Source organism: Gambusia affinis, linkage group LG10, assembly GCF_019740435.1.
Source record: "Gambusia affinis linkage group LG10, SWU_Gaff_1.0, whole genome shotgun sequence".
Lineage (NCBI taxonomy): Eukaryota > Metazoa > Chordata > Actinopteri > Cyprinodontiformes > Poeciliidae > Gambusia > Gambusia affinis.
In genome coordinates this window covers 12,861,576-12,888,509 of record NC_057877.1, presented here as the reverse complement: position 1 = coordinate 12,888,509, position 26,934 = coordinate 12,861,576, and the positions used below count along the sequence as shown (strand labels likewise).

Genomic DNA, 26,934 nt, shown 5'->3' with positions numbered 1-26,934 from the left:
AAGTGGCTGTTTTGTCCTTCTTTGACTATTCGTAAAATAAAACAAAATTAAACAAATAAAGAAAAGTTGGTGGTCAAATTTTCAACCAATGTCTTTAGCAATATAGTGGTAGCAGTGTGATGCATTAAGTCGCACTGAACTGGAAGCTGTCAGCATCAATAACTTTACCGCTGCAGTCCAATTTGTCCCACATGGGCAAATATAACACAGGGAGAAATGACTCCCAACCTGTACAAATTAAGAGTCTGTTTTAATACAGAATATCTATTTTAAAGAGCATACAGCATGTCCATAGATGCATCTCATGATTTATAATTTTATTAAAGGCAATTTAGTTCAACATTTAAATGCAAAATGTAAACCTTGTTTTATATAGATTTATGATGCAAAAATGCTACATTTAAAACCTGCATTTTTGTTACATTTGATGATTATAGCTTCTAGCTAAAAACAACAACAACAAAAAAACAAAAAAACAATCCGTCCTAGAAAATGTTAATATTTCTTGAGGCCAATAAGAAAATGTTAAATGTGAAATGGTTATTTTCCAGTCATGCTGTGGCCGGGACAATCATGTGAGCTGTCGAAAAGACCAGGGTAAATCACAAAGCGTGATTGCTAAGATGCTGGCCGTTCAAACTGCAGTATACAAGCTGAGTGGAAGAAAAAAGTGCAGTTTTAAAAATGGGTGCATAAGCAACATGGCTGCTTGGATGACTGCAACCTTGAGAGGAAGAAAAAGTTTTGTGAGTCCTTCGGGGGAGAGTCACAAGGTACGGACTGCAGTTGGAGTCAGTTTTTCAAGAGTCACCATAGATAGATGGACTATGACGTTGCATTCCTGGTGTTAAAATACTCCTGAAGCAAATATCGGAATTATCTCACCCAGGCTAAAGAGAACAATATTTTGGACTACTGCTAAATATTTTAGTGGTCTAAAATCCATCCTAATATAACATTTTAGAGCATTTCATGCTTCTCTCTGCTGATGAGCTATGCATCGACCAAATTATGCGTACACTGTAAAATATGGGAACATATGGACCAATGTATGTTTGCTGTAATCATAAAAATCAGCTGAAAAAAAAGTTTGAAACATCACTGTATGTGATGAATCCATACGAGTTAAGCTCTATGATCTGAATTATTTTATTAAATTACCTGACCCAAGAATTTCAAAGTCATTGAGATGCACCCGTGTGCTTTAAAGCATCTTCCGTTCTTAAAGATTTAGTTTCGTGTCACTGAAAGAAATCCTTTATTTTTAGTAAAGTCTAGTCCTGGATAGTATTGAGTTGTTGCTCATATTGTTTAAGGAAAGTTAAGACAGATGGTTACCTATCTGAGGGCACAGTGGTGTGCAGATACACAGTTCCATCTACATTAACTCGTGCAACATTATCTTGTCTTGAAAGCAGTTTAAGATGTGCTAAAAATGTTTTCTAATACGTAAACAAAACCATATTTTTACAGACATTCATATTTGAGCTGTAATTCTCCCTCACTGCGAACAGGTCAAATCTTTACACACAAAGTTAAAAAACACCGGAACAAATGCAAGCTTCAGTAAGCAAAATTTTCTAACACTACTTTACTGTTTTTTAATCTTTTTGAAAATCTACTTATAGATCTTATCTGTTTCTTTTAAGTTGTTAAAATATCATTTCAGCCACATATTCCAATGCCAAACTGTGAAGTAAAGCTTGTCGTACAAAATTATTAGCTTACTGGATATAAATTAACAAGTGCAGATTTCTCAGAAGCAGGCAATAAGCAGGGGGACATCAGAGTTTCTTTCACAAGGTTGCAAGAAGGCACACACTGTACCTTCCGGGTGTAATTTTCTTGCAGCAATATGAGCAACAATTATTCTATGTGGTTACACTGAACTACTGCTTTGCTACAGTGAGTTTGGAGTCCTCTAAATGCAACTTCAAGAAAGATGCTTGGAAGGCAATGCACTCTCTTCTCCTTTGCAAGGGAAGCAGAGGTTATCGTGTTTTCCTTGACAGGGATGGTGTCCCCTCTTACTCATTCCAGTGGAGCAGATGCAGAGTGAGTGGTTGAAAAGGGAGAAGAGGAGCTGATGAGCACATAAAGTCAAAAAAAAAAAAAAAAAATTTTAACATTTCCAGAATTGGAATGGAGACTTGAACTAAAAGCAGCAGACCGCACAGATGGAGCTGCAGCTCCTGCGTCGGAACCTATTGCACAGGTTTGGGTGTCTGCAGGCTGCAAGCCAAGGGAGCCGACGCCTCTCATCACAAGGGGCCGGGATCGTTGCGGTAGCCGCAGTGGTTGCCGTGCTCAGCGTCTGCAATCTGCAGGCTCGGTTTCCTCTCCGGCTCCTCGCCACTCCCCGCGTCTGGGCTCGTGCCATGTGCATGGCGCTTCTTGAAGAAGTCGGACACAAAGCGAACCTGCAGGTGGAGGCGGGAGGACGGAGATTAGACGGTAAGACTGTCGGTCACTTAGGAGGCATTTTTCTCAGTGAGGATGAAAAAAAAAAAGGCAAGGCTGGAAATTGTGATTACATCTGTTTGGAAGGGTCTGTGCAGCATTGCTAAGTGAACACTTCCAACACTTCTTCATGAGTATGAGAGTTCCTCTCATACAAGAGTATGAGAGGAACTCACAGGGAGCACAGCCAACTTCTGAAGGTATAAAATATTGCCTTGTAGGGTTTCTTTTTGCACGCAGGGAAGTGGAGGCCAGAGACATGCATTAAGGCTACAATTAATCAAACGTGCATATACTTTGCCTCTGCACAATTTCAACCAGCATGGCTGGTTGAAGCGAACACAATGAACATACTGGCAGGGAATCGTGACACACTACTGATGTTTTGCACTCCTTCAACTTCCAAGTTACTGTCGACATTTAATGAAGCTAAAAAAACGCTTCATCAGGGATTTTCAGCACTGGAATGAGTATTATTAACAGTAATAGTTGCATTAAACATCTCACCCTGTTTGGTTTTCCAATCATATATTCCCCACTGTGGTGAGACTTAATGTTAGGATGTCATTAGGTGAGGTTGAAGTTACATCAAACGGGACAAAACGTCAAAATGTGAGCATGTTCCAAGCAACCCAGACGAGATCAAAGACGCCCCCGAGCAGGGTTCAGTTGAGTTATTAGCTGCCTTTTTGGGAAGTCTGGCGTGTTACTGTGTTTGCCTTAATAAGACGTCGTCTAGGAGACTCACGTTGAGCACGGCAACAAGAGCTCCCTGCAGCAGCCCCACCACCACGTCGCTCCAATGGTGCTTGTAATCAGAGACTCGGGTGTAACCCACGTACACCGCGAAGGCCACCAGGAAGAACTGGATGGTGGGCCGCAAAAGTCTGGCCCACTTGGCCGCAAGTCTGGCCTGAACGTAAAGCTGTGATGGAAGAGTAAATGGAGGGAAAGACCAGTTAGCAAAATCAAACATGAAAGACATTATACAAAACAGCTTGGATGTTTATTTTGATTTGCTCAGAATTTTTCAATTTACTCTCTGACCAGAAAGAGTGGCCAGCTTCCGATGTTGGAGTCATGCAAGTCTTAGATCGGACCCTGATGCAGCACAGCTGAATAAATGGTGCAAATTACTCCTCAGAATGTCATCAAAGTCTGCAGAGCAACTCATTTGATTTGGGTATGTCAAACCAGCTCTTGAGGATTGGATTAGCCATATCTGACATAGACGTGTGCTGTGGGGGTTTCAAGCATTGATGAAGCAGGTGCTTCTGCACTCCGTCAATACCATCTCATAAAAATGTATAACATTTCTTTGTGTGTTGTTTTTGTTTCCTGTCTTTATTTTTATGCATTTGACACCAGTTTGCCGGTGGAACTAGAGATTGAAAATAGCCACCCGTCAATAAATCACTTACTGTAGTTTTTAAGTGGATGTCATGCAGGCACAAAAAAGTCAATTATGTGAAAAATGTCTGTGTGCCTACTTCAAAAGTTAAACAGACTTATACCGAAACACGTGTTGAACACAAATATAATTTATATCCACTGTGGATGAATAAACCAGTAAGTGCCGCAGCCTTTTTGAAGGAAACGGTGGAAGCCAAAAAATATATGAATCTGGCAGCTGCATAAAGTATCTCCTCAGCTGCTGTTGAAGGTGTAATAACTGGCATCACACTAGCGTCCCCCTGCCACAAGGCCATATTTTACACTGTAAAACACAGCCCACAGGAGACAAATATGAAGTGACTGCTCAGCTCTGTTCTTTCTGTCTGGAAGTTCGTCAAGTTTTGCTTGGTTGAAAACAGCACACCAATCGATTCGTCCTTTGGCAAACATCCGGCTTGAGACCTTCTGCCCATCGTAGACTTTGATAGGTTTAAAAGGTGTACAGCTAAAAATAAAATCTTGTTTCAAAAAATGGCTGCCACCTGTCTGCAGTCTAATGCTGCTATGAAGGATTTGTTAATGCCTGCAATAGGGAATATTAAGGCAATGAAATATGGAAAATGGTGGACAGCTGAGTGAGAACGCACAGAATGCGATGTTGTTTACATGGAGGATGAGCAGCAGCGCCATTAGCCGAGCACAGCTTAGAGCTGACCTTCAGGAAACAACCACACCAGTTATCCTGCTTTGGATACACTGGATAACAGGGTGGATTATTTACAGCTGCAGGTAAACAGGTGATCTGTTCTCCCACAGATGTAAAAGACTGCAATGCAAACGTGTTCAGGTGGACATAACAGAAGCTCACAGCTCACACCCTTTCATTTATGTGACAAATTGGTCAGTCTGCCTTAAGTGCTGATTTTAAACCCGGTGCAGTAAGGAAAGTAGTGGAGACTGTCTCCACTCGTTGACCAGTACAGCTGAGGGACATTGTTGAGCCAGGAGCTACTCAACAAGCAAGCAACAAGCTCCTTGCTTGTTGAGGAGCAAGGAGCTTGTTGCTCAACTAGCATGAGCGACAGCATGTGTGATCTTGAGAGATCACACATGCTGTTTGATCTCTCAAGATCTGAAGCAAGACCCTACTTCACCAACATCCATCAGCCATGAAATATAACTTTGTTTCTCTTTGTGGTTATTATATGAATGAGCTAACAATAAATTACTTGTCAAATTAAAGAACTGGAAAGGTCACAAAATGGAACACAAATGTCCTATGAAATAAAATTCTGCAGATGTATGATCAGTTCCACTCTGCTCATTTCTCCTCATGAACCCTTGCCTTGTTTTTTTTAAATTATTATTATTTTTTTACGTCTACTTGTTTTTTTAATCTGGGTCCACGGGACTTGTCCATTGATAACACATCTGCAAACACTATCATCTGGGCACTGGAATGCCTGATCCAAAGGCAGGTGTTTGCAGTCTGGCACTGAAAACAGAGATATGTCTACACTGTTTTCAAAAACAAGGTTGCCCTTACCGCCAGGAAGAGCATGCAGTACATTCCAAAGGAGGAGTGTCCAGAGTAAAAAGATAATCTATAAAAAAAAGAGAAAATTAAATTAATCTTCTAGAGAGTTTATTGTTAATGTCATTCAAATTATTCTGCCATTTCCCTGTACATTTATTATCACACAAAGGCATTGTGAATTCAGTTACACATTCTTAAAATAGGCAGAACCTCAATATGTTATCAGGCTTTAAAAGATTGGGGTGATATTGAAACCTGAATAACTATATTAAAATATGGGGTAAATATGCCTGTGGTATTTGGAAGATTAGATGGGAAGTGAACAGGTTTAGTTTTTAAAGCTCTTCTAAAACCAGTTCAATCAGCCTTTTATACAGTCTTATATTTGATCTTTATTGCTCATTGCCTCCTGCCAGTTATGATAAAAATTACAGTCATAGTTGTTGTCCTACCTTGACTCTGTGACTTCAAGAAGCTTGCCTGTGCAGTTGATTTCCAGCACGTATCCTGTGCAGTTCTTCGGCGCGCACACGGCCATAAAGTTAGGCCTCGGACGGCCGATTGTGAACTTGGCAATGTCTGTGAGCGACTGGCTGACAGTTGCGCCAAACACAAAGGTTCCCACCACCTTGTAGAGTGCTGCCAAGTACTGATTAAACTTAGAATTTGAGTAAATTAACTTTTTGTGAACTAGATAAGCTTCTCCAGAGGAGATCTGTGGAAAAGTAAAAAAAACAAAAAAACATTTTTTGTTCAATTTGTATCTTTATTATATTCACATTATTTCCTTAGCACACTATATCAGCTGGATAAGCGTCACCAGAGGTTTTTAAACGGCTGTTTATTTTGTGTCATTCTGGGGAAAAACTTACAATAATGACAGTGCAGGTGATGGTGATAACTCCCATCATGCTGTGGGAAATGGTGTCTGGTTTGAGAGGGTACTTGATGCTCTCGTCGTCGCAATAAATCCCCCGTTGATAAGGCTTGAACCTAATGGTCAAAATGATGGAGGGCAGGGACGCTGAAATATAATCAGAACAACAGAACAGCAGAATAGGTAAGATATTTAGGAAAATGGACATTTCTGAAATAAGACAGCTGAATTTTGCTGCTTTGCACAAAGTGGATAGAATGATGAAAGGGGATACATTCATCCAAATACTTGAATGTCACTTAAACAATTAACAATCGTCAAGCAACAAAAATCAACAATCCCAAATTAGAGCTCTGGATTAACGCAGGCCTACTACTAATCCCTACTGAGAGAGTTTATGAGCTGCACTTTAAAAGCAAGCTCCGTACCAGGAAACCTACCAATTTAAAATGATATGAGAGACGGATTGGCCATGAGAATCAAAGCAGATTTTATCCGGTTTCAATTGTTAAAAGGACAATTTCAAGAACAATGTTTTTTTTTTATTCTAATTTCTACAAGCTTTCAGACGTAGCATACCTTACTATGCTGGGGGAACAAGAAATATTTAGTTGAGTCTCTGACTGTTTACTTGTATTCCTTTTTGCAAGGCTTTTGCTTTTGAAACGAATCAATAAAAAAAAGAGACAAGGAGGGTAAAAAACAAAAAAACAAAACATAATTCTGGTAAATGTCAGGTTGAAATTCCATACAAAGAAATGTTAAAAATAAACAGAGGGAAAAATATTTCTACCATCAGTTGGGTGTCTATAGTGAAAGAAAATAAAATCAGTTCTGAAAAGTCCAAAAACTCCACCATTTCCAAATGCTTTAGTTGCGTCTAAAAATAACACAAAGTAGCAAGCAGAAGCCCAGAGAGAGCATGACGTCCTTGAGTCGTTCGGAAACATCCACCCCCCAAAAAACACACATCAGCCTTTCTCAGCTCTAACATACACCTTTATCCGTTTTCTGCTTTTCACCACCACAATCTATTACAGCTGCCGGGAATTATAACTGCTTCTCTAATGCTGTACCCTTCCTCAAGGTTACAAAACGGAGTTGTGGAGTTGTTTGACTAGGAGGATCCCAAAAGGATGTGGGTGAAAGGTCTCAACCTCAACAACTCCTAAGACAGAAATTATTTATCCAACCTTGGGCTTTAAGGAAGTAGGGATGCTTTCTGTACTTTATGTCAACTGTGTTTCTTTATGAATTCCTGGTTTGAAGAAGTGACACATTTTATTTTGTGGAATTTACTTGTTGACATTTTTGATTTTCATTACATTAGCCAGAGCGAAGCTCTAGAACGTCTTAGCCCTTTATAGGTATGCAATGCTCCACTCCAATATCTACTACCGGGGTAGTCTTGGGGCCACTGTGGAAATACCAGGCAGCTGCGTATTAAATGAAAGAAAAACAGCAACGAAGAAGCACTGGCTTAACTGGGGAAGCCCACTTGCCAATGGTATTATGTTCCTTTGTAAATTCGTGGAGCGTACTCCTCCCATTCTACAGAAAAATGTCTGCAGCTGACATAATTCCAGCGGGTCTTCCAGTGAGGCTGACTGATGAGAAACTGTGAGGAGAGAGACCGAAAGGAAAATACACTTTTCTGTGTTTAACTCCACTTCAAATGATGGATGGGTGGGTGAACAGTCCAGTAAAAATAACAAAGGAAGACGTAATAGTTTTCATGATCATGGAGCCTTAGCTTAGGTAGAGGAATCTTGAATGGTAGAGTCCACAAATCTATTAAGCTCTATAATACGATCATTCAAAAATCCAACATTTGCTTCAACTTTAGCATGCCAGAGGAAAGTTGCGACTGTAAAAACATGAATTAGGTTTTTACCAGTTGGATAGTTAGCCACCTCTAATATCTTTGAGCTGCGCAAAAATCAAGTCAGAGAAAGCATAACATGTGGAAGAAGCCACCAAAAGGAAACTGAAGTTGATCTGCTGCTCATTTTACGGACCTGTGACATTCCACTTCACCAGAAAAACCTGTTCAATCGGATTTAAGAAAGCAAGCAGTGAATCAGCCAATCATATGGGTTATCAAACCAAGTATTAATCAACAAGAAAGGGGAATCTAGAGATTTTACATTGCCAAATGAACTAGTCTAAATATTTCACAAACTGTTGATCTGGAATTTAAATTGATAATCATTGCTTGACTTTAGCGAGTGGTATGAAAAAGAGAAAATATCTGCTGAGTGGCAGGTGAGTGGAGAAAGAATTCTCGTTGATATCAGAGGAAAATAGAAAACACAGTCTAGAATTCACTCAGGCCAACTAAATTTGCAGGTTGGAAAAACATTGTCTGATGTGACGAGACTCTAAGATTCAGACGGTAGAGTCAGAATTTGATGTAAACAAGAATGACTCCAAGCTAACTTCAGGCTGTTCTGTATTCTTTAAACACCTCAGCCATCTGGAGGGTTCTTGCTGACCACTTCCATCCACTTATGCCCACAGCGGATGATGGCATCTTTCAAGTCAGAGCTTCCTTGCCTACTCTAACCTCATAATCCAATATGACTACCACATATAACATAAAGCAGTGACAGCTGCAGTAATTAACAACTTATTTGCACTTGTAAAGTTGAGAAAATCCCACTGGTTTCCTAATTTGCCACTTCAGCACAACTGGGTTGTGTTCTCTTTAGTTATATATTAAGACCTTAAGCTGCAGCACAACACAAGGCTTAAATTGAGCAGTGTGAATTTTTTTTCGTTTTTGTTTTTAAAGACAGTTTGTTGCTGTTTTACAGTTTTTCTTCTTTTGAAATAAGAAAATTAAACACTGCAGCTGTATTTATATAAATACCAAAAACCTATTAGAGATGTCACTCAATAAAATAGTTTTAAGATTTTCAGTGGGTGTCCAACTATTAAAAAAAAAAAGAGCACCAGATTAAAACACGGCTCATTTTTTAGTTCCAATACACAAAAGGCCTTCAATGCATTAGCTCCTGATTTGTCCTATTATGACTAGTCACAGTCTTTTCCATTTTAGTGCGAGACAAAAGAATAAAAAAAAGATTTAAATAGAAGAAAAATAGATTCCAAGAGCTGCTAATGCATCTTTTGGAGAACAATTACAAAAAGCTTTCTTTATTTTAAAAGCAAGCTTTTAAGATTGCTCTTGAATTAATGCCGATGGACTTTTTCTCCGGGGGGAAAAACAATTGTGGAAAACCACAGAAAGTTTTTTGCCCATTTAGTACTTTTACAGCAATTAGTCAGAAGCTAGTTACAGAAAAACAGGATATTAGATTACTGCTTAGAAATTTCCTCTCTGGTTCATCACTCATTACAAGTGCAATAATGGATAGATTTAGTAATAACAAAAAAGCCACATATTGAGGCTTTAGTTGGACGTTTTGCATTTCCACACAACAGGAGATGAGCAAGGTTATCAACAGACCAACTGCACACGTCTCTCTCTTACACCATCAAGACAAAATACCAAAGAAGCTTTTTGCTGTTAACAGAACAAATACAGTGCTTAACAGAATAAAAGGCACAAAAGTATAATTGAACCCTAGAGTAGCTGAGCTTATAGAATAAAAATATACTCATAAATCTATCTCTGATACCCTCTTAATCTTGTTTAGACATGCAAGGAGGTTGGAGATGAGAGGAACATGCAGAGAAAAATTTGGACTGGGATTAAGCACAAGGATTTCTTGTTTCACTGATAACCATGTTACCACCACTCCACACTCTAATCTAATATGTCAGCAAAGAAACAAAAACCACTTGGAAACCATAAATTATTGTGGAACCCTCAATTTAGTCTGCATACATCTGAAACTACATATTTTTTATTTATGTTTATTTATGCTTATTTTTTTAAACCAACCACGCTTTCTCGCAAACGGCAGCTGCAACATCGACCACCTACAGCAATACGAGAACTGCTACCCGGTTTGCACATTTACCAGCCATGTTGTACATGTGTGACTGTGAGGTTGTAAATTTCCCCACATTTTCCCCATTGAACCAGTAAAAGGCTGTCTCAAACAACCACATCCCAACGTTTAGTCAAGTCTGCAATATTTAGCCAAGACCCTGTTTCAGGCACAGCAGGAGGGAACCTTGATGTACATTTTTACTGATGTGGCTTTTGGAAGGCGGCTCGTTCATTTGCATCCTGCAGCCTGTTTCCAGCTGGAAGGAGCAGAGAGCGCTATAAAGAAGATTAGCTCATTTTCTTTTGCAAAGTTTCACATCAGACCCAGATGAGATGTATTCCAAAGAATGATGTTATGACAGTAACTGTATGTGATCTAGTTTCACAGTGTTCAAACACAATGGCAGTGTTCAGAAAGCGCCTCTGGTACTTCTGGTAAACAAATGTAAACAGCCTTGAAATGAATTGAGTGTGACTTGCTTAGCCGCTTTAAACTTTAATAATGACTCTAATCATAAAAATAGGAATGTTTAGGTGAGCACATATAGTGTTGTGGGCAATCATGGAAAACATAATCGAGTCTCTGTTATGCACACAAATTAAACTAAAAGTGATTAAATACTTTTTAAAACTTCCAAGACTTGCTGCTCATCTCAAAAAAAGTGTAAACAAAAATGCATTTTATACATGATAACCATCATTTGTAATCATGTGATGCTTTGCTTTCTCATATTAAAGTATAATTAGCACTTTATTATGCAGTAAAGTTAACCGAACACTTTCCATGTGTAAATAAAATAAATACTTAAATAAACAGAGCTGAGGTTCAGCGAGACACCAACTGAACTAAAACTTAGATACTGAGAGAAAGTTAGAATGAATCACATTTTCCCCTCCTGCTTTCAATTAACTGTTTAAAGCAACAGAAACATAAAATTGGTATAATTTGTTCCTCGAAATATTCCCCAGAAACCACTTTTGTCTTTCCAAATGTCATGTATGACAAAGTCAACACACCCTTCAATCTTAAGAAGTTATATAACCGTAAAACATGTATAAAGATAATTTGAAAAGTGACCTGCATTTATTGGGATTACATTAATCCCCAAAAATAAGCTTGTAATTTATTGCCACGCATATTTATATTAAAATAATCTCACCAATTTCATGTAAGGGCAAAGAAACAGGGCACAGCTATTTGGACATGCATATGCATATTACATAAATCGTCTTCAATCAGTGGTGCGCCAGCCACATTAGATTTGTTTTAGTATTTAACTTGCTTACCAGTAATTGTGCAATAATTAGTTTCAGTCTTCTCTGCTCCAGCACGTGTTTTATGAACCTGCTATGGAAGTTCCAACAACAATTCACCCAAAACATACACATTTTTCTCATTTACCCCTTGAAGGATTTTGTTACTCAGAAATCTTCAGTGAATATCACCTGGTTCTGATGAGAATCGCTGCTGACGGATGAGTTTGCAGCAACGACATGCTAACATTACCTGTCCTTCTTTCCATTTTGATATGACTCATTGATATTTCAGCTGAGGGGTAATTTAATATAATCCTTTATTCCATAGGACCTGTTAACGGTATCAATAAGCATAAATTAATTTACAAGAGTAAAAATGTTGGATATTGTCTCTATTCGATAAACATATGCAATAAAAATAAATAAATCATTATTAACAATAATGATTATAATAATATTCATGTGAGGTTGTGATGCTGCGATAAAACATTATTTTGTTTTAGGGACTGCACGTTTTTAAGAAAAGGTCGTTTTGGCAAATTTTAAAAGCAGCCAGACATTCAAATGAAAACACAAGATGCAAGTTTCAATAATACTCTGTTAAAAGTGCTCCAAAAATCATAAATGTAAATTTTGGATAAATAAAATCAATTTTTTTTGCATGGGTAGCAGTGAATATATATTTGCTCTTAATATAGGTGACGAGAACACGGGAGGCACACTGTGACAAGAAAAAAAAAAAAGTTTCCGACTGACATACAGCTCCACAGCAGCCAAAACATTTTTTTTTTTTATGCAGTAAGGGATGTTTGCATTGACATAATAAAAACAAGCTGAAACTGGAAGGTAAGCCAAAAAGGAAATGCTTGTTTGACCAGATATTAAATCAGCAAGCTTTAATAGGTTAGCGTCAGAGTGACCTATGCAAGCAAAGTCAATACAAGTGTTTGTTTAATTATTACAGCATGGTAAATAGCACCATGTAGCTGAGAAAAGCAGACTTTTTAGGCAACACAAAGCATAGTTGCTTTGCTTCAAAAACTTGCCAGTCTGGAGCCATTAATCACTAGGCAGGAATAGGAAAGTGAAAAGCTTCAAAGAAAGTAACCCGTCTGCAAAAATATGCTAACTTTTTCTACAAATCAACCGCACAAAAGTCTGAATAATTTTTGAATATGTGTTTTTCCCAGTAAGTCATAGGCTAATGCTTGTTTTGGTTTCCTTAATGCTTAATAAATCCCCTTATCAAAACATGGATTTTCCCAGTTAGCAACACCATTTATGGACAAGGAGAAGTCAAGACATCTGGCATTAAAATATTGTCCCGGGGCTTATGGAAAAAAAAAAAAAAAATCATTTTTCATTCTCATTTGTACATTAGGCACCTCCGTGTCACACTTTGGCTTGTAAGTCATAAATTACAAGTTTGCTTCTAATTAAAAAGGCTGAGTGAAAATGATGTAAAGACTGCTGCTGTGGTAAGCCCTGAAAGTGTGTGTGGGTGTGTGTGTGCAGCGCGTCTCAAAAGCACTGGACCCCTGTGGATAATATCTGTATAAGAACAAACAAGCCAGTCTCTTGAAACTCAGACATACACAAATCGCAGACCAAAATAGACCCACTGGTCACACAAAATGGGCCTCCGTTGCACCGCGACACAATCCCACAACCCAAACGGACATTTCTGAAGGGCTGTCTCAACTTTAAAGAGCAACTCTGTCTGATTCAGACTAAACTCAAGACTCAAATGTTTCTGCTGTACTTTCTTTTTCTCTGAACACCTGCTTTGACAGACTGATCTGCGGTCAGAAAGCTGATTTACCGTCTGAAAATTTTAATAAAAGCCTGTTTGAAGTGGCAGGGTGAAACCCACTTAAACTTAAAAAGCCACCCTTGAAAGAGTTTGGCTTCTCTTTTGAAAACGTGTCTTTTTGTTCAGATGACTGCAGATTAGTTGATCCAAAGTGAAGAGGCATCTTGGTGTTGCTCCGAGATGAAATGTCCATAAGGTGCTCATGGGAAGTGTTGTCCATTCTTCATCGAAGCCCATGCGTGAAGTCAGACACTGATGCTGGAGCAGGATGTCTGTGCTTACATAGCGTTAGATCAACACTTTCAGCTCGAGTTGTTTTTGACAGAAAAAAAAAGAGTTTGTATCAATGGTGATTTGGAGAAAAGTAAACACATTCTCAGAGTAGTGCAAAGTTTACGTTCTTGTCAGAGGAAATAGTTTTAAAAGATTTAAGGAACTTAAAAACAACTCAAAGTGAAAATATTAATGTGTTAGTGTTACAAAAATCTCCATAATTTTGTGAGAAATCCTAAACCTTTTAACATTTTGCTTTTACTTTCCTTAAAACTACAACAAAACATGCTAAATATTAGTCCTATATAAAATATTCTGGTATAAAAATATAATGATTCAGTTAGTATCCCAGAGAACTCAGCTTTACAGCGGTTGACAATCCCTAAAGCTCAACAACAATGAGTTTAGGAGCTGAGGAGGGCTCAGCTTTTTCTTTCATGCTTTCAACAAATGTCGAGTTATGCTTTCTTCTTCTTCTTCTTCTGTAAATCTAGCTGCCTCTATGGGTGCTGCTTTATTTAGCCGATGGATGTGCAATTATCCAGGACCACAATCACAAATGTGAGCCAAACTAGAGGCTTCTCGCATCCTCTCTGTTTATTTGCCTGTCTTCTCCTTCCTTGTCCTCCTTCTCATATCCACTTCACTGCCTTCCTTCCTTTCAGAGAACAGGGAGGGGGACATCTTGAGTCAAGCTGCCATGTTGATCTGAAAGTTGCTACAGTGGCTCATAGCAACTCGAAAAATATGCTCCTCTGACGTAAGCGACTGCACCTGCATGAAAATGACTTTCCTTCATTTAAAAAACCTATAGTCTGGGTTTTTATTTTACCTAATTTCAATATCTTTGTGTGTGTGTGTGTGTGTGTGTGTGTGTGTGTGTGGGTGGTGTGAGAGGGTTGTTCCCATGCCCCCGGGGTTGCCCTGCTTCATCTAAGACTTTCCTTCAGGGTCACAGCTGGAACATTCACCCCTCAATCTAACTCCCTCCACTCTCATTTCCTGCCTTTTCCGCATGAAGGTCACTGAATGAGTTTCCTCTTTCTGGATTTTGTTTCCCCGTCAGCCTTCTTTTCTTTTGTTTGCCCTTTTTCTGGCGTCGCTCGCTTCTTCTCATGTTAAGCCATTTCTTCCTTTTTAACCTCTCATTCCCAGATTCCTCAGCAAAACCTTCCAGTCCTTTGGCTCCCACAGATTGAGGCACAACACTTCTTGTTCTTATCTTGTTTTGCATCTTCCTTGCAACAGGAAGTAAGAGTGAATAAAGCATCAGGTGATGTTGCACTTCTTAAGTCAATTTGCAATCAGAAAACAAACCCTCCCTCTCTCTCCGCCTCCCTCCAACCATCTCCCAGGACTGACTCATGTGGAAGGCATGTGCTGAATCTACAGCCTCTGTCGGCGTTGGCCTCTGAAATTCCAGTTCGAACGAGGAACGCCCAGTCACACCAAATCCTCCTGCCGCCACGGCTCATTCTTTGTTTTTCAATCCCAGTGTTTGGCCCCGTCCATACGCATTACGCATGCTTTGCTGCAAGTGGTGCAGATGGAGACACAGAGCTACGGGCGAGGTGGGTAGACCACTGTGAGAGCAGTTAAATCTGTGCCAGCAATCAAAGAGTCTGACTTTGGAGGGGATCAAAGAAGTGGGCCACACAGGTTTATTCCTAAACCAGAATGGTCTGCAGGAAGGGCTTAGAGTTGCTGAGATGTGTGAACGTGCACTGCATGGTGATGACCTTCTCTGATTTTTTTCTAAAAAACAAAAACAAAACAAAAAAACACTGCTGACTATCAAAAGATTTATCTCCTTTTTTTTGGTGTAAAGGGAGTCGAGTTTTTCCTCACTTATAACTACAGACGACTGTACAACAAAATATCTTAACCATATTGAAAACAGCTTTTCAACCAAAGGGCTGATGAGATGACTGTAGACAGAGTTGCACCACTTGCTAAAAATGACACAACAATAATGTGTACCGTATTTATTCATGCTCACAACAATTATCAATAAATATCGATTTGTAGCTGAAGTTTTTTTTTTGTTTTTTGTTATGTTCCTCTATCATGTTTAATTAAGTTCAAATGACACAGACACTGCAGACCCACTACACTGTTGGCCTGAGCTACCAAAAAAAAAAAGGCTCTGGCTTCACCCGAACATTAACTGGAATTCATTTCTAAACGTTTTATACATTTTCACCAATGTTTCTGAAAACAATAAAAAACTATCTGATGCTTTTTGTTTTCATACGCTAAGTGCCGTAAGTGCTTTTTGTTATAAAGAGCTGTTTGAGTGAGATGAAGAGTAACTGGAGCCCATCATCCAGCCGGTTCTGCAGAAGAAGATCGTTTAAAGAGCTCCAGTAAAAACTCCAATGAAAGGAAGATAAAGTAGTCCGTGTAAACTGACTTTTGAACAAACTGATGTTTCTCCCCCGAACCTAAACACAGAGCACAAGAAAGCATTTAGACACCAACCACCATGCAGTCACAAACGGACTTTCTGACTCCAGTTGTCAAAGCTTAATTTCAACACTTTGAGACTCTGAACAAAGAGCTGGATATAAATAAAAACTGCAGAATTTTTGCAAGCTTGTTTATGAGCTTATGAACAAATAACTTTGCTCCTAAAGAATCCTGCTGCTTTCCTGAGCGCAAATATGCAGTTGACAGACAAACAGTCCCACTCAATGAATGGTTTGGATAAATTTGTGGTGTTTTTATCATGTTGTCTTGACTGTGTAAGTGCTATATGATGTGCTGTTTTGTGTGGGTAAGGGAAGGGTGGGGATTTGGTCTTTTATGTTAATTTTTATATATCCATTTGGAAAATTTAATTAAAAAAACAAACAAAAAAAACAACAAAACAGTCCCACTCAAGAACGTTATTTCAGTTAGATGTCAGTACGAAATGAATAAAAAAAATAGAAATCTTACATATTTTCTCACTTTCCATTTAGTCTGTTTTACAATTTAAGTAGCTACAGAAACAATCCAGTTGTGGAATGATGGGAAGATAGTGCAGAAAGTTAACTGCTTTACATGTCTGGGGTTCAAGCAAATTTTGATTAGACAGATTTGAAAAAAAAAAAAAAAAAAAAAAGAAAAGATTTTGACTCACTGACCCAAAATTAGGACATATATATCAGTGAAGTGCGGTCAGGGTTAGTCATCATGGAACAATAATATATAAGGGTAAGATAATTTATATTGCTATCTTCACCCTGTGGTTTGTACTATAAAGTACCTATTTTTCATTTAGCTTAACCAATTCTGACTACTTTTTCTTCAAAATCGCAGAATTTGTGTCTTTTCCCATTCAAATGCTCGGCAATGAAGCCAGTGAGGCAACAGCGAGCTGAGCCTCACCTTCGATTGCTCAACCTCTTGGTAACCGCACTGGGAGCACGTTCCTCCCGTCTGTACGTCACCAATAAAATGGCTAAAAACGATTTATTGTATGAAATGATTTTCCATAATTTAGCTTATGTATATACTGTACAGTGTTTTTTGCCACCAACTGTGTGTGTAACATGTTTCGTGTGCTGAAGAGCGATCAGAAACGGCAGAGAACAGATTCGAGGTGAGGCAGGCAGTTCTCTTGCCTCATGGCAGGGGGCGCTCATGATCCCAGACATTGTGACTCCACAACTGCAGAGCAAGAGACAGAAACAGAGAGCTAGCTATAGATATAGTCAAGTGCAGCGATATATTTATAGTTTTCTCCTCTTACCACACCAATCATTTATTAAAAAAAAAGAATAAAAGAAATCACAAAATGAACATTAAGCCTAAACCCATATTACTGCAACAGACTGAATGTTCTGCTCTTTCTGTGGGAAATATTTGAGTGGTTTCTTTTTGTTTTGTGCGAGAAAGAAGTGGTTTTGAGTTGTACTTTAACAATTTTATAGTCTTTTTGCCTTCCAGCGTTGTCCGCAAGCATGAAATTTCCTTATGTAAACAATAACATGCAGGGGGTCTATATTTGTAAATCTGATTATGATTAAGTCAGTACCTCACCAGCTATGAACCTCATTGCACGTCACTGATATATACTATGCTCTATTGAACACAGTGTACAATCAGATCTTTCACTCAGTGGGTATCCCTTGTCCAGATATCTGCTGCTTTCTAAGTGAGGTTTATTTTTCAAGCAGAATTGTATAAGAAAGCAACAGCCAAGCTCAGGTTTACCAGACTCAAAATCTAGACTAGAGATCTGGAAATCTGAGAAGTTGTCCTCTGCTGGTCAGTAGTAATAATGCAGACAAAAGAAAGATATTAAATCCACGCTTAAATAGGCTTTGCCAGCAACTTTTGTTCTTCTGACCAACTTTGTTTAAAAAGAAATTCTCGGGAACATTGGTTGTTTGTCTGAGGTCCAGTTTCCATGACTGTTGCTCCCCTGAGGAAAACTATTCCCTTAATGCATCCTCACTGGTTTTTCTCTGAGAACGCAGGATAATCAGTCCTCCCAACAAAGACACATGACAGGCCTTGGTTTCCGAGAAATGCAGAAACAGTTTCAATATTGAACTCTCACAAACAACCAGAACACTTGTGGCACGTGAAAATAATAAACTTAACAGCATAACACACCTAGAAAGGCTAAATTGTTTAAATTACCATTTATATCTTTAACAAAATGCAAAAGTCATGCTTATAATTCTTCCATTTCATGCAGCGAGGTGTCCAAATAATGAAAAAAAAAAGAGAGAGAAATATCTGAAGGAACAGGTTTGTCACACTACAGATAATGGTGCAACAAAGCAGGCACACATGGAAACACAAAGGGATGCATATGGGAAGTGGCCTCGAGGAGATATAATCTCACAACAATTAGAGTTTCTTTTACAATGCTCACTGTAGAACGGCTGCAGAGGCTGAGTCATGCAGCAATTAGAGCAAAGATCGCTCCTGTGACTCCTCCACCTGTAGCGCAGCATCTATAGGACCTTAAGCTGTGGGCAGGGAGAGGTTGAAGCTCGTCTGTCTACTCTGTGCTGTGGGCCCACACCCTCTTTGTGTTTGTGCTGAGCATGTACGACATGAGAGGGGGACGGGATATATGCTGAGGAACGACAGAAGGGGAGGTATAGAGAGAGACAACTTCAAAACGAACCTCACAACAAGTAAGACGGCAGGACTGGCAGATAAGGAACAACTTATAAGTCGAAGAGAGTCAAGATCAGTTTAAGATCTACTGCAACCTTTCACTGTGGGGGGACGTTACCGTAAGATTAATAAGCAGACATCAGATAATCCAGTCATGTGTCATCACTAGCTGTTAGTTTGATCTCGACAGGAAAGGGTGTGATTATCAAAGAGCAGGCCAAGATATTGTTAAAGAGGCGTTGACACAAACAACAGCTGGAGGTAATCTTGGATCAATCATGGAAAAATGGAAAACTCTCCAACCCCAAATCAAAACTCAGCTTTTGTTTATGTTAATGGTCAGCCTAATTGCAAGACCTGTAGAGCAGTTATTACACAGCAGGGGCAACCTCATACAAGCTTGAGGTCGGTTGGCGCGGTGATTGCCTGGGTGGGAGACGTGGGCGGCAAAAGGGAAGTGGGGTGAAAAATAAAGGGTGGGGTACGGGGAGCCAGACCGGGCTGTCCAACCAAACCCAGACGCTAATACCGGACATGTTGTCATGTTTTGAGGTGGTGGAGGTGAGGCAGAAACGCAGCTGGACCGGATTGATTGTAAGATAATGAATTTAATGACAAAAAACCAGATCTCAGGGAGCAGGACGACGGAGTAACGAGACGTAGACGTGACGAGGATCCGACAAACACACGGAGACACAGGTGACATTAAATACACATGAGGTAATCAGGAAACGAGACACACCTGGGAACTAATCACGGGGAGACAGGACAACACAGAGACTCAGACACACAGGAAAACTAGAAATAAATACACAGAAAAACACAGAACACAACAGTACCACCCCCTTAACGGGCGGCTCCCAGACGCCCAAAAACTGAAACACAACAAGGGTGGGTGGAGGGGAGTTGGACGGGGGGCCAGAGTCTATGGAAAAAACGAAAAACAACCTATCAAATAGGCGGAGACACTAGGGTCCAAAGTCCAAAAAACAAAAACAAAACAAACCGAACTGGGTGGGCGGAAACACAGGAAGGCGGGAACCACGGAGGAGGTCAGGGGGCCGACCTCGGCGCAGGAGGCGGGAACCACGGAGGCTGTCCGGCGGCCGTCCGCGGCGCAGGAGGCGGGAACCACGGAGGCTGTCCGGCGGCCGTCCGCGGCGCAGGAGGCGGGAACCACGGAGGCTGTCCGGCGGCTGTCCGGCGGCCGTCCGCGGCGCAGGAGGCGGGAACCACGGAGGCTGTCCGGCGGCCGTCCGCGGCGCAGGAGGCGGGAACCACGGAGGCTGTCCGGCGGCCGTCCGCGGCGCAGGAGGCGGGAACCACGGAGGCTGTCCGGCGGCCGTCCGCGGCGACGAGGAGCACAAGGAGTCTCTGGACTGATCCTGGGGGGCTCGGGACTGGCACTGGGAAGGAGCTCGGGACTGGCACTGGGAAGGAGCTCGGGACTGGCACTGGGAAGGAGCTCGGGACTGGCACTGGGAAGGAGCTCGGGACTGGCACTGGGAAGGAGCTCGGGACTGGCACTGGGAAGGAGCTCGGGACTGGCACTGGGAAGGAGCTCGGGACTGGCACTGGGAAGGAGCTCGGGACTGGCACTGGGAAGGAGCTCGGGACTGGCACTGGGAAGGAGCTCGGGACTGGCACTGGGAAGGAGCTGGGAACTGGCACTAGGAAGCTGCGGACTGGCACTAGGAAGCTGGGGACTGGCACTAGGAAGCTGGGGACTGGCACTAGGAAGCTGGGGACTGGCACTAGGAAGCTGGGGACTGGCACTAGGAAGCTGGGGACTGGCACTAGGAAGCTGGGGACTGGCACTAGGAAGCTGGGGACTGGCACTAGGAAGCTGGGGACTGGCACTAGGAAGCTGGGGACTGGCACTAGGAAGCTGGGGACTGGCACTAGGAAACTGGGGACTGGCACTAGGAAACTGGGGACTGGCACTAGGAAACTGGGGACTGGCACTAGGAAACTGGGGACTGGCACTAGGAAACTGGGGACTGGCACTAGGAAGCTGGGGACTGGCACTAGGAAGCTGGGGACTGGCACTAGGAAGCTGGGGACTGGCACTAGGAATCTGGGGACTGGCACTAGGAAACTGGGGACTGGCACTAGGAAACTGGGGACTGGCACTAGGAAACTGGGGACTGGCACTAGGAAACTGGGGGCTGGCACTAGGAAACTGGGGACTGGCACTAGGAAACTGGGGACTGGCACTAGGAAACTGGGGACTGGCACTAGGAAACTGGGGACTGGCACTAGGAAACTGGGGACTGGCACTAGGAAACTGGGGACTGGCACTAGGAAACTGGGGACTTACTGAGGGCAGGAGCGGAGGAAGTCCGTTGAGCAGCCTCGGGGCCGGCTGCGGAGGAAGTCCGTTGGGCCGCCTCGGGGCCGGCTGCGGAGGAAGTCCGTTGGGCCGCCTCGGGGCCGGCTGCGGGTGAAGTCCGTTGGGCCGCCTCGGGGCCGGCTGCGGGGGAAGTCCGTTGGGCCGCCTCGGGGCCGGCTGCGGGGGAAGTGCGGCGAGCCGCCTCGGGGCCGGCTGCGGGGGAAGTGCGGCGAGCCGCCTCGGGGCCGGCTGCGGGGGAAGTGCGGCGAGCCGCCTCGGGGCCGGCTGCGGGGGAAGTGCGGCGAGCCGCCTCGGGGCCGGCTGCGGGGGAAGTGCGGCGAGCCGCCTCGGGGCCGGCTGCGGGGGAAGTGCGGCGAGCCGCCTCGGGGCCGGCTGCGGGGGAAGTAATGGCTCCGTGAAGCGACCAGGGGCCGGGTCCACCGGCGGCTCAAGTCGCTTTCTCGGGGCAGGAAGAGGAGGCGGTGTTCCCGGAAGGCGACGAGGGGCCGGGTCCACCGGCGGCTCACGTCGCTGTTGCCGGGCTGACAGCGGAGGTGGTGTTCCCAGAAGGCGACGAGGGGCCGGATCCACCGGCGGCTCACGCCGCTTCTTCCGGGCAGACTTCGGGAAGCGACCAGGGGCCGGGTCCACCGGCGGCTCAGGTCGCCTGCCTCCCTGGCGGAGGTAACGGAGGGGACCGTATCCGGGGGGTGCCAACACCAGTCGAGTCCCCCGAAAAACCTCCCGGTCCAACTGGGCCAAAAAGGCAGCGACCTCACCTCGTTTGTGGTCGGATCCTTCTGTCATGTTTTGAGTGGTGGAGGTGAGGCAGAAACGCAGCTGGACTGAATTGATTGTAAGATAATGAATTTAATGACAAAAAACCAGATCTCAGGGAGCAGGACGACGGAGTAACGAGACGTAGACGTGACGAGGATCCGACAAACACACGGAGACACAGGTGACATTAAATACACATGAGGTAATCAGGAAACGAGACACACCTGGGAACTAATCACGGGGAGACAGGACAACACAGAGACTCAGACACACAGGAAAACTAGAAATAAATACACAGAAAAACACAGAACACAACACATGTGTTCAGAAAATATCTGCGGTCCCAACCACTTAACCTTCACACCGGGAAATCATTAAAAAGCTACAGATGTGGAGCATCATTGCTATCTTCATCCAAAGAAACAGGGAAAAAGGGGTGAACTAACAGACAGTGGAAAAACATTTGTCTGAAATAGACCAATGGCTTTAAAGACATAGCTCAGATTTTCTGATGTGGGAATCAGCAGTCAGTATATGACCTGCAGAAGACAACGGTCTGGAAGACATGTTGCGAAACCAATCATCTTAGTCTTACTAGGCCAGGAACACCATCTGTTGGAAAACTTCTGCTGCATAAACAAAATATTCCCTTAAAGCACCTGACACTACTTAACTTTGGGTTCAAAGAGTTCCTCAACTAAACTGACTGTAAAATCTCAGCTTTGCAGCAATTTGCAGATCTACGGCCTTCAGTAAATAATCGGACATAAAACAAGCAAATAAAATGTTAAATTCATAACTGTCAAAAGAAATGGTTCTCTCATAGCAATTTCATAGGCTACAATAAAGTTTTGAGTATGAAATCATTTAAATACGGCAGAAATCTCCATCAGCTTAACTGAGTCCGAGGTTCTGGTGCAGTCATTTTAGTCATACAGCATTTCCAAGTTTCAAGTTGGATAATCCAACATAATGTTCTTTAAAGTCAAAATTAGGTCCAATAAAACCTGCGGTTTTAGAGTAGCCCTGAGTTTGAAGCCTAATATGACTGCAGTGCAAATAAAAGTGTGTTTAAAGCCACCAGAATAAGCTGTTTATGTGCACTCCAGATGGCTTGTATTTCATTAAACAGAGGCACAAATAGCACATCAGCTCAATAATTTCAATTCAAATTGCCACGATTTTTCATACCAATTCTTCCAGAATTATGTTTCAATGTTTGCATTCTACGTACAATCCATTCATTATACAGGCATTAAAACGTTTGACGCAAATTGCCTGACTAAACATATAAAAGGCAAAAGCCATGAAAACAACATACTGTTAAAATAATCAAATAAAACAACAACTAACAGCACTGCTATTGGCCAATGTGAAATCCCACAGTTCATCTTTGATAAGCCTTTCTAGCACCCCAGTAAAATCTGCTCCTTGAAAATCTGCTTCTAATTGTGGTGTTCCAGACACAGAAATTAATGGATCTCTGGATTGAACCCTTGTGTTGTCTTGCGGGTCGAAAGTGACCCACTAGAATGTTTAGCTGTGAAAAAAAAAAAACCCCAAAAAACCTAAACCATCTATTTCCAGCTTGAAATTTTATGACTTTTCCTAAATTGACCCCGTCATTAGAAAAAGTGATACTTTGTTTTTTCTTTATATTTCCATGTGGGCCGTACACATTTTTGACCCGTGCTTTCTAAAAGCATTTAAACACCAGAAAAAGATTTCAAAGGTTGTCTTATGTTGAAGATGCTCAACGTAAGAGCATCTTTATGAGATGAAGAACATCTCCATCTCATGGGTTTGTTCTTCATCTTACGCTCAACGTGGGGTGGAAAGGACAGGATGTTTTTTGGCTTATGCTGAAGATATTCAACATCTTATAAGTTCAACGCGTTACGTCGAACAGAAAATGTTCTTCATCTTGTGTCGAGGATGTTCAGCATAAAAACATCTTCACGAGATGAACGTCATCTCGTGAAGATGTTCTTGTGTTGAACATCTCATATAATTATGAGACACAACATGAGAGCTGATGCTAAATTGTTCACAAAATCAAGCAACATTTTGTTACGAGAGGCATTTTTATAATTCACGTCCTAAAAAAATATAAAGGACTACAAAGTTCCAAATTGTGAATTTTGTTCATTGAAGAAAAAAAGAACTAAAGAAATCTGCTTTTGATGGACGTTAAGTATCCAGTGGTTTGTATCCCTCAATATCCCAGGTAGAAATTAAGAACTGAACCGATGGGACTGTCACTAAGCAGATTATTTTCAATACTTTGTCGCATTTTGGAAACACACACACACACACACAAATCAATTGTTGAAAACTGCTTGTTGTGTTTTTTTATATATCTTGTTTTCTAAGAAACTGTTTTTTATGAACATACTCTTTCAGTGCCTGAAATCATAGAATGGAGTTCAACACTTTGGATTTCTGACTTGTAACTAGGCCATGCTCAACTCTGGTCTGATCGGTGCTCAAAAGAAATGATGGCAATAATTTCCAAGTGAAATTCAACATAATTAATTCTCATAAGCTGACTTCTAGCCTGGCCATTGACTTCTTGTGAGCACTAAGAGCTTATGAAACAACATGGGAGATTTGTACAAGTTCAGCTATAAAAATTAATAGGAAGAAGTCATGTATGCATGCTTTTTTTTTGTAATAAATGTGGTTTTATTTAGAGAATTTATTACTTCCTGATTTGGTACAACTTCACAAAAGCACTATCTTACAGAAGGAACAACAGAAGTGAAAGAAACTGACCGCTCATCACTGCTCAACTGAACCCAGATAAAAGAAATAAATAAACTGAACAAAAAACAAAAACAAAAACAGTACCGCATCAAAATATGATCCCAGTGGGGCAGCTGAAAAATGACCTGTACATAGTGATCCTGCTGAGGATTTCACCTCTTTGTTCGTCTTATAGGTTTGTTTATCTTTTAAGAACTGTGTCTGTCTGGGAGCTCTCAGGACTAACTTGAGTGGAAATCACAAATTAATTTATATGTTATGATTTATTTTCTCAGCCTTTTCTTTCTTTTTATGGCTCGTGTAATTTTACCACATTGTTGAAGGAATTATAAACTTATCTCCAGGCTTCAGAGCATTTTTGAGTCCTTTTGCATTGTTTTCCAAATCTTAAGGTTTTGATCAAATTTCCATTTTGAATTTCGTGTTCCTAAACGTCCCGAATTACATCATGATTACCTTCATCTCCGTTTTAAAACTTAGTTTTATTAAAGAGGAAAGAATAAAAATGGCATCTATCTGTAGTCCGAAAAACAGCAATGTGCTGGGCTGCAGCAGAAGCCAAGAAAAAAAAAAAAAAAAAAAAGTAGTAATTGGTTCAGCATTCTTTGGACGATCCTCTGCAGACAAAATATTTAGGCAAATTAGGTGCGCTCACATGCATATCAAATTTCCATAAATCAGCATTGAAGTTAATGCAGCTCTTTAAAGTTTGGGGCCGTTTTTATTACATACTGCCTGAACCACGTCCAGCACAGATCTACAAGAGTTCACTCACGTCGTTGACATAAGACGCGTCTTGATTTATTGTTTATTTGACCAATTTACCAACAGCTGTTTAAAAAGTCGCTGCTGCTGTTACAGAACCAGAAGGACACTGATTTGTAGAAGGAATCTGCAGTCAGAGTAAAGAGATCCGTCTCGCAGATGAATATTTCCTGACAGCACCGAAATTCAAACCTCAGATAAAGTCAGTGGAGATCACAGAGTGACGTGTTGTTAAAAAAAGTTTGTTTTCATGACTTACCAAGCAGAACGCACACTACGTCCATCGCCACGCACAGCCACTTCTTCATAAAATCCGACATCTTCTTATTTTCCATTTAAAAAAAATTAAAATAAAAAATACTTTAAAAAAAATATCTACTTGCTCAAAAGAGTAAGCAAGTGCATTTGTGTCCTCTCGCTTTGAAATCAGATCTATAAAAATAAACCCGCAGAACTGGTTCTTCCGGGATCCTCTTCTTTGCCACTACCTGTGTCGGCTCTGGCCGCAGAGGTGCGCGATTCCTCTGGACGTGTCACGGCGTGTTTCCGAGCGGGAGATACGGAGCGAGGTTTCTGATATCCAGCGCCCCTGGGTGCGCATTACTGCTCTGAAGGAAGAACCCGAGGCAGCAACAGGATCCTCCAACTTCCTCAGCGCTGGAATCGTCCCCGAGTCCGGAGAGTCCGCAGAGTCCGCTCACACCGCCGATCTGCTTCAGGTCCCTCCTCCTCACTTCCTCCTCTGACTTCAGCCTTTTTTTCACCAAGGGAGTGTAGGAGAAAGCTTCCCAGCTTTTCTCTCAAGTAGTGAAGCAAAGACAATTTAGAAAGAGGGGAGGAGGAATCTCCGAGAGCTGTAAACTGGATTAAATCAGCAGCCAAAAGTGAAGAGAGAACGATATTCTGAGGCAAAGGTCTGCAGCCTCCCCTGAACTAGATTGTCTGGATTCTATTCGTACCTTTGTCAAATTGTGACAGAACTAAACAGATGTTTGTTTCAATTAAGGAGTCGTGTTTTGTATCACTTGTACAATTTAACATAAAGAACACCAGTGTGAGATTGCATGTAGGCTATTAGGAGTTGAAGGATCACAGCAGACAGACCAGGGAGAACGTTGGGGAGTAGAATTGGGTTATAAAGCAATATCCCAATATTTCATTTGATCCCAATTGATCTCTTTCATCAATTGTCCCTACTGAGGTTCTCCTTGCCTGACCAAAGGCTGGGAGAGCCTTACTTAGAGTCAGGACTGGGGTAACCTTGAGGAGTTGCAGTACCCCACACCTGCTGACAGAAGAAAGCGCACTCTTTTCTTTGGGATGACCCAGATGAAGGTCACCAGCTGGTTAATAAAGTTGGTTTGTCAGAATGAGACATGTTGCTGGAGTCTCCACATAACTAAATCAAGATATTTTACTCAGATGAATACTGAGCAGCAGTTTCTGGACTTCATGAAAGATACAATATGAAACTGGCACAGTTCACACACCTGACACACACCACCCCCAAGTGTGAAGCATGATGGTGGCTGCATCATGCTGTGTGGAAACGTGTTTTAGCACACACGGGGAAGCTGTTATGTTGATTTAAATACAG

At 41.6% G+C, this 26,934-nt stretch overlaps 1 protein-coding gene across 1 annotated transcript; it reads right to left on the bottom strand.

The window, feature by feature from the left end:
* Positions 1-1,999: 1,999 nt before the first annotated feature.
* Positions 2,000-26,527, bottom strand: plpp2b (phospholipid phosphatase 2b). Its single transcript, XM_044130320.1, has 6 exons — positions 25,597-26,527; positions 6,265-6,416; positions 5,845-6,107; positions 5,402-5,459; positions 3,209-3,385; positions 2,000-2,420 (listed from the first exon to the last, which is right to left on the bottom strand). The coding sequence occupies exons 1-6, from the start codon at positions 25,670-25,672 to the stop codon at positions 2,262-2,264; spliced, it is 885 nt and encodes a 294-aa protein (XP_043986255.1). The 5' UTR covers positions 25,673-26,527; the 3' UTR covers positions 2,000-2,261.
* Between the last annotated feature and the right edge of the window lie 407 nt (positions 26,528-26,934).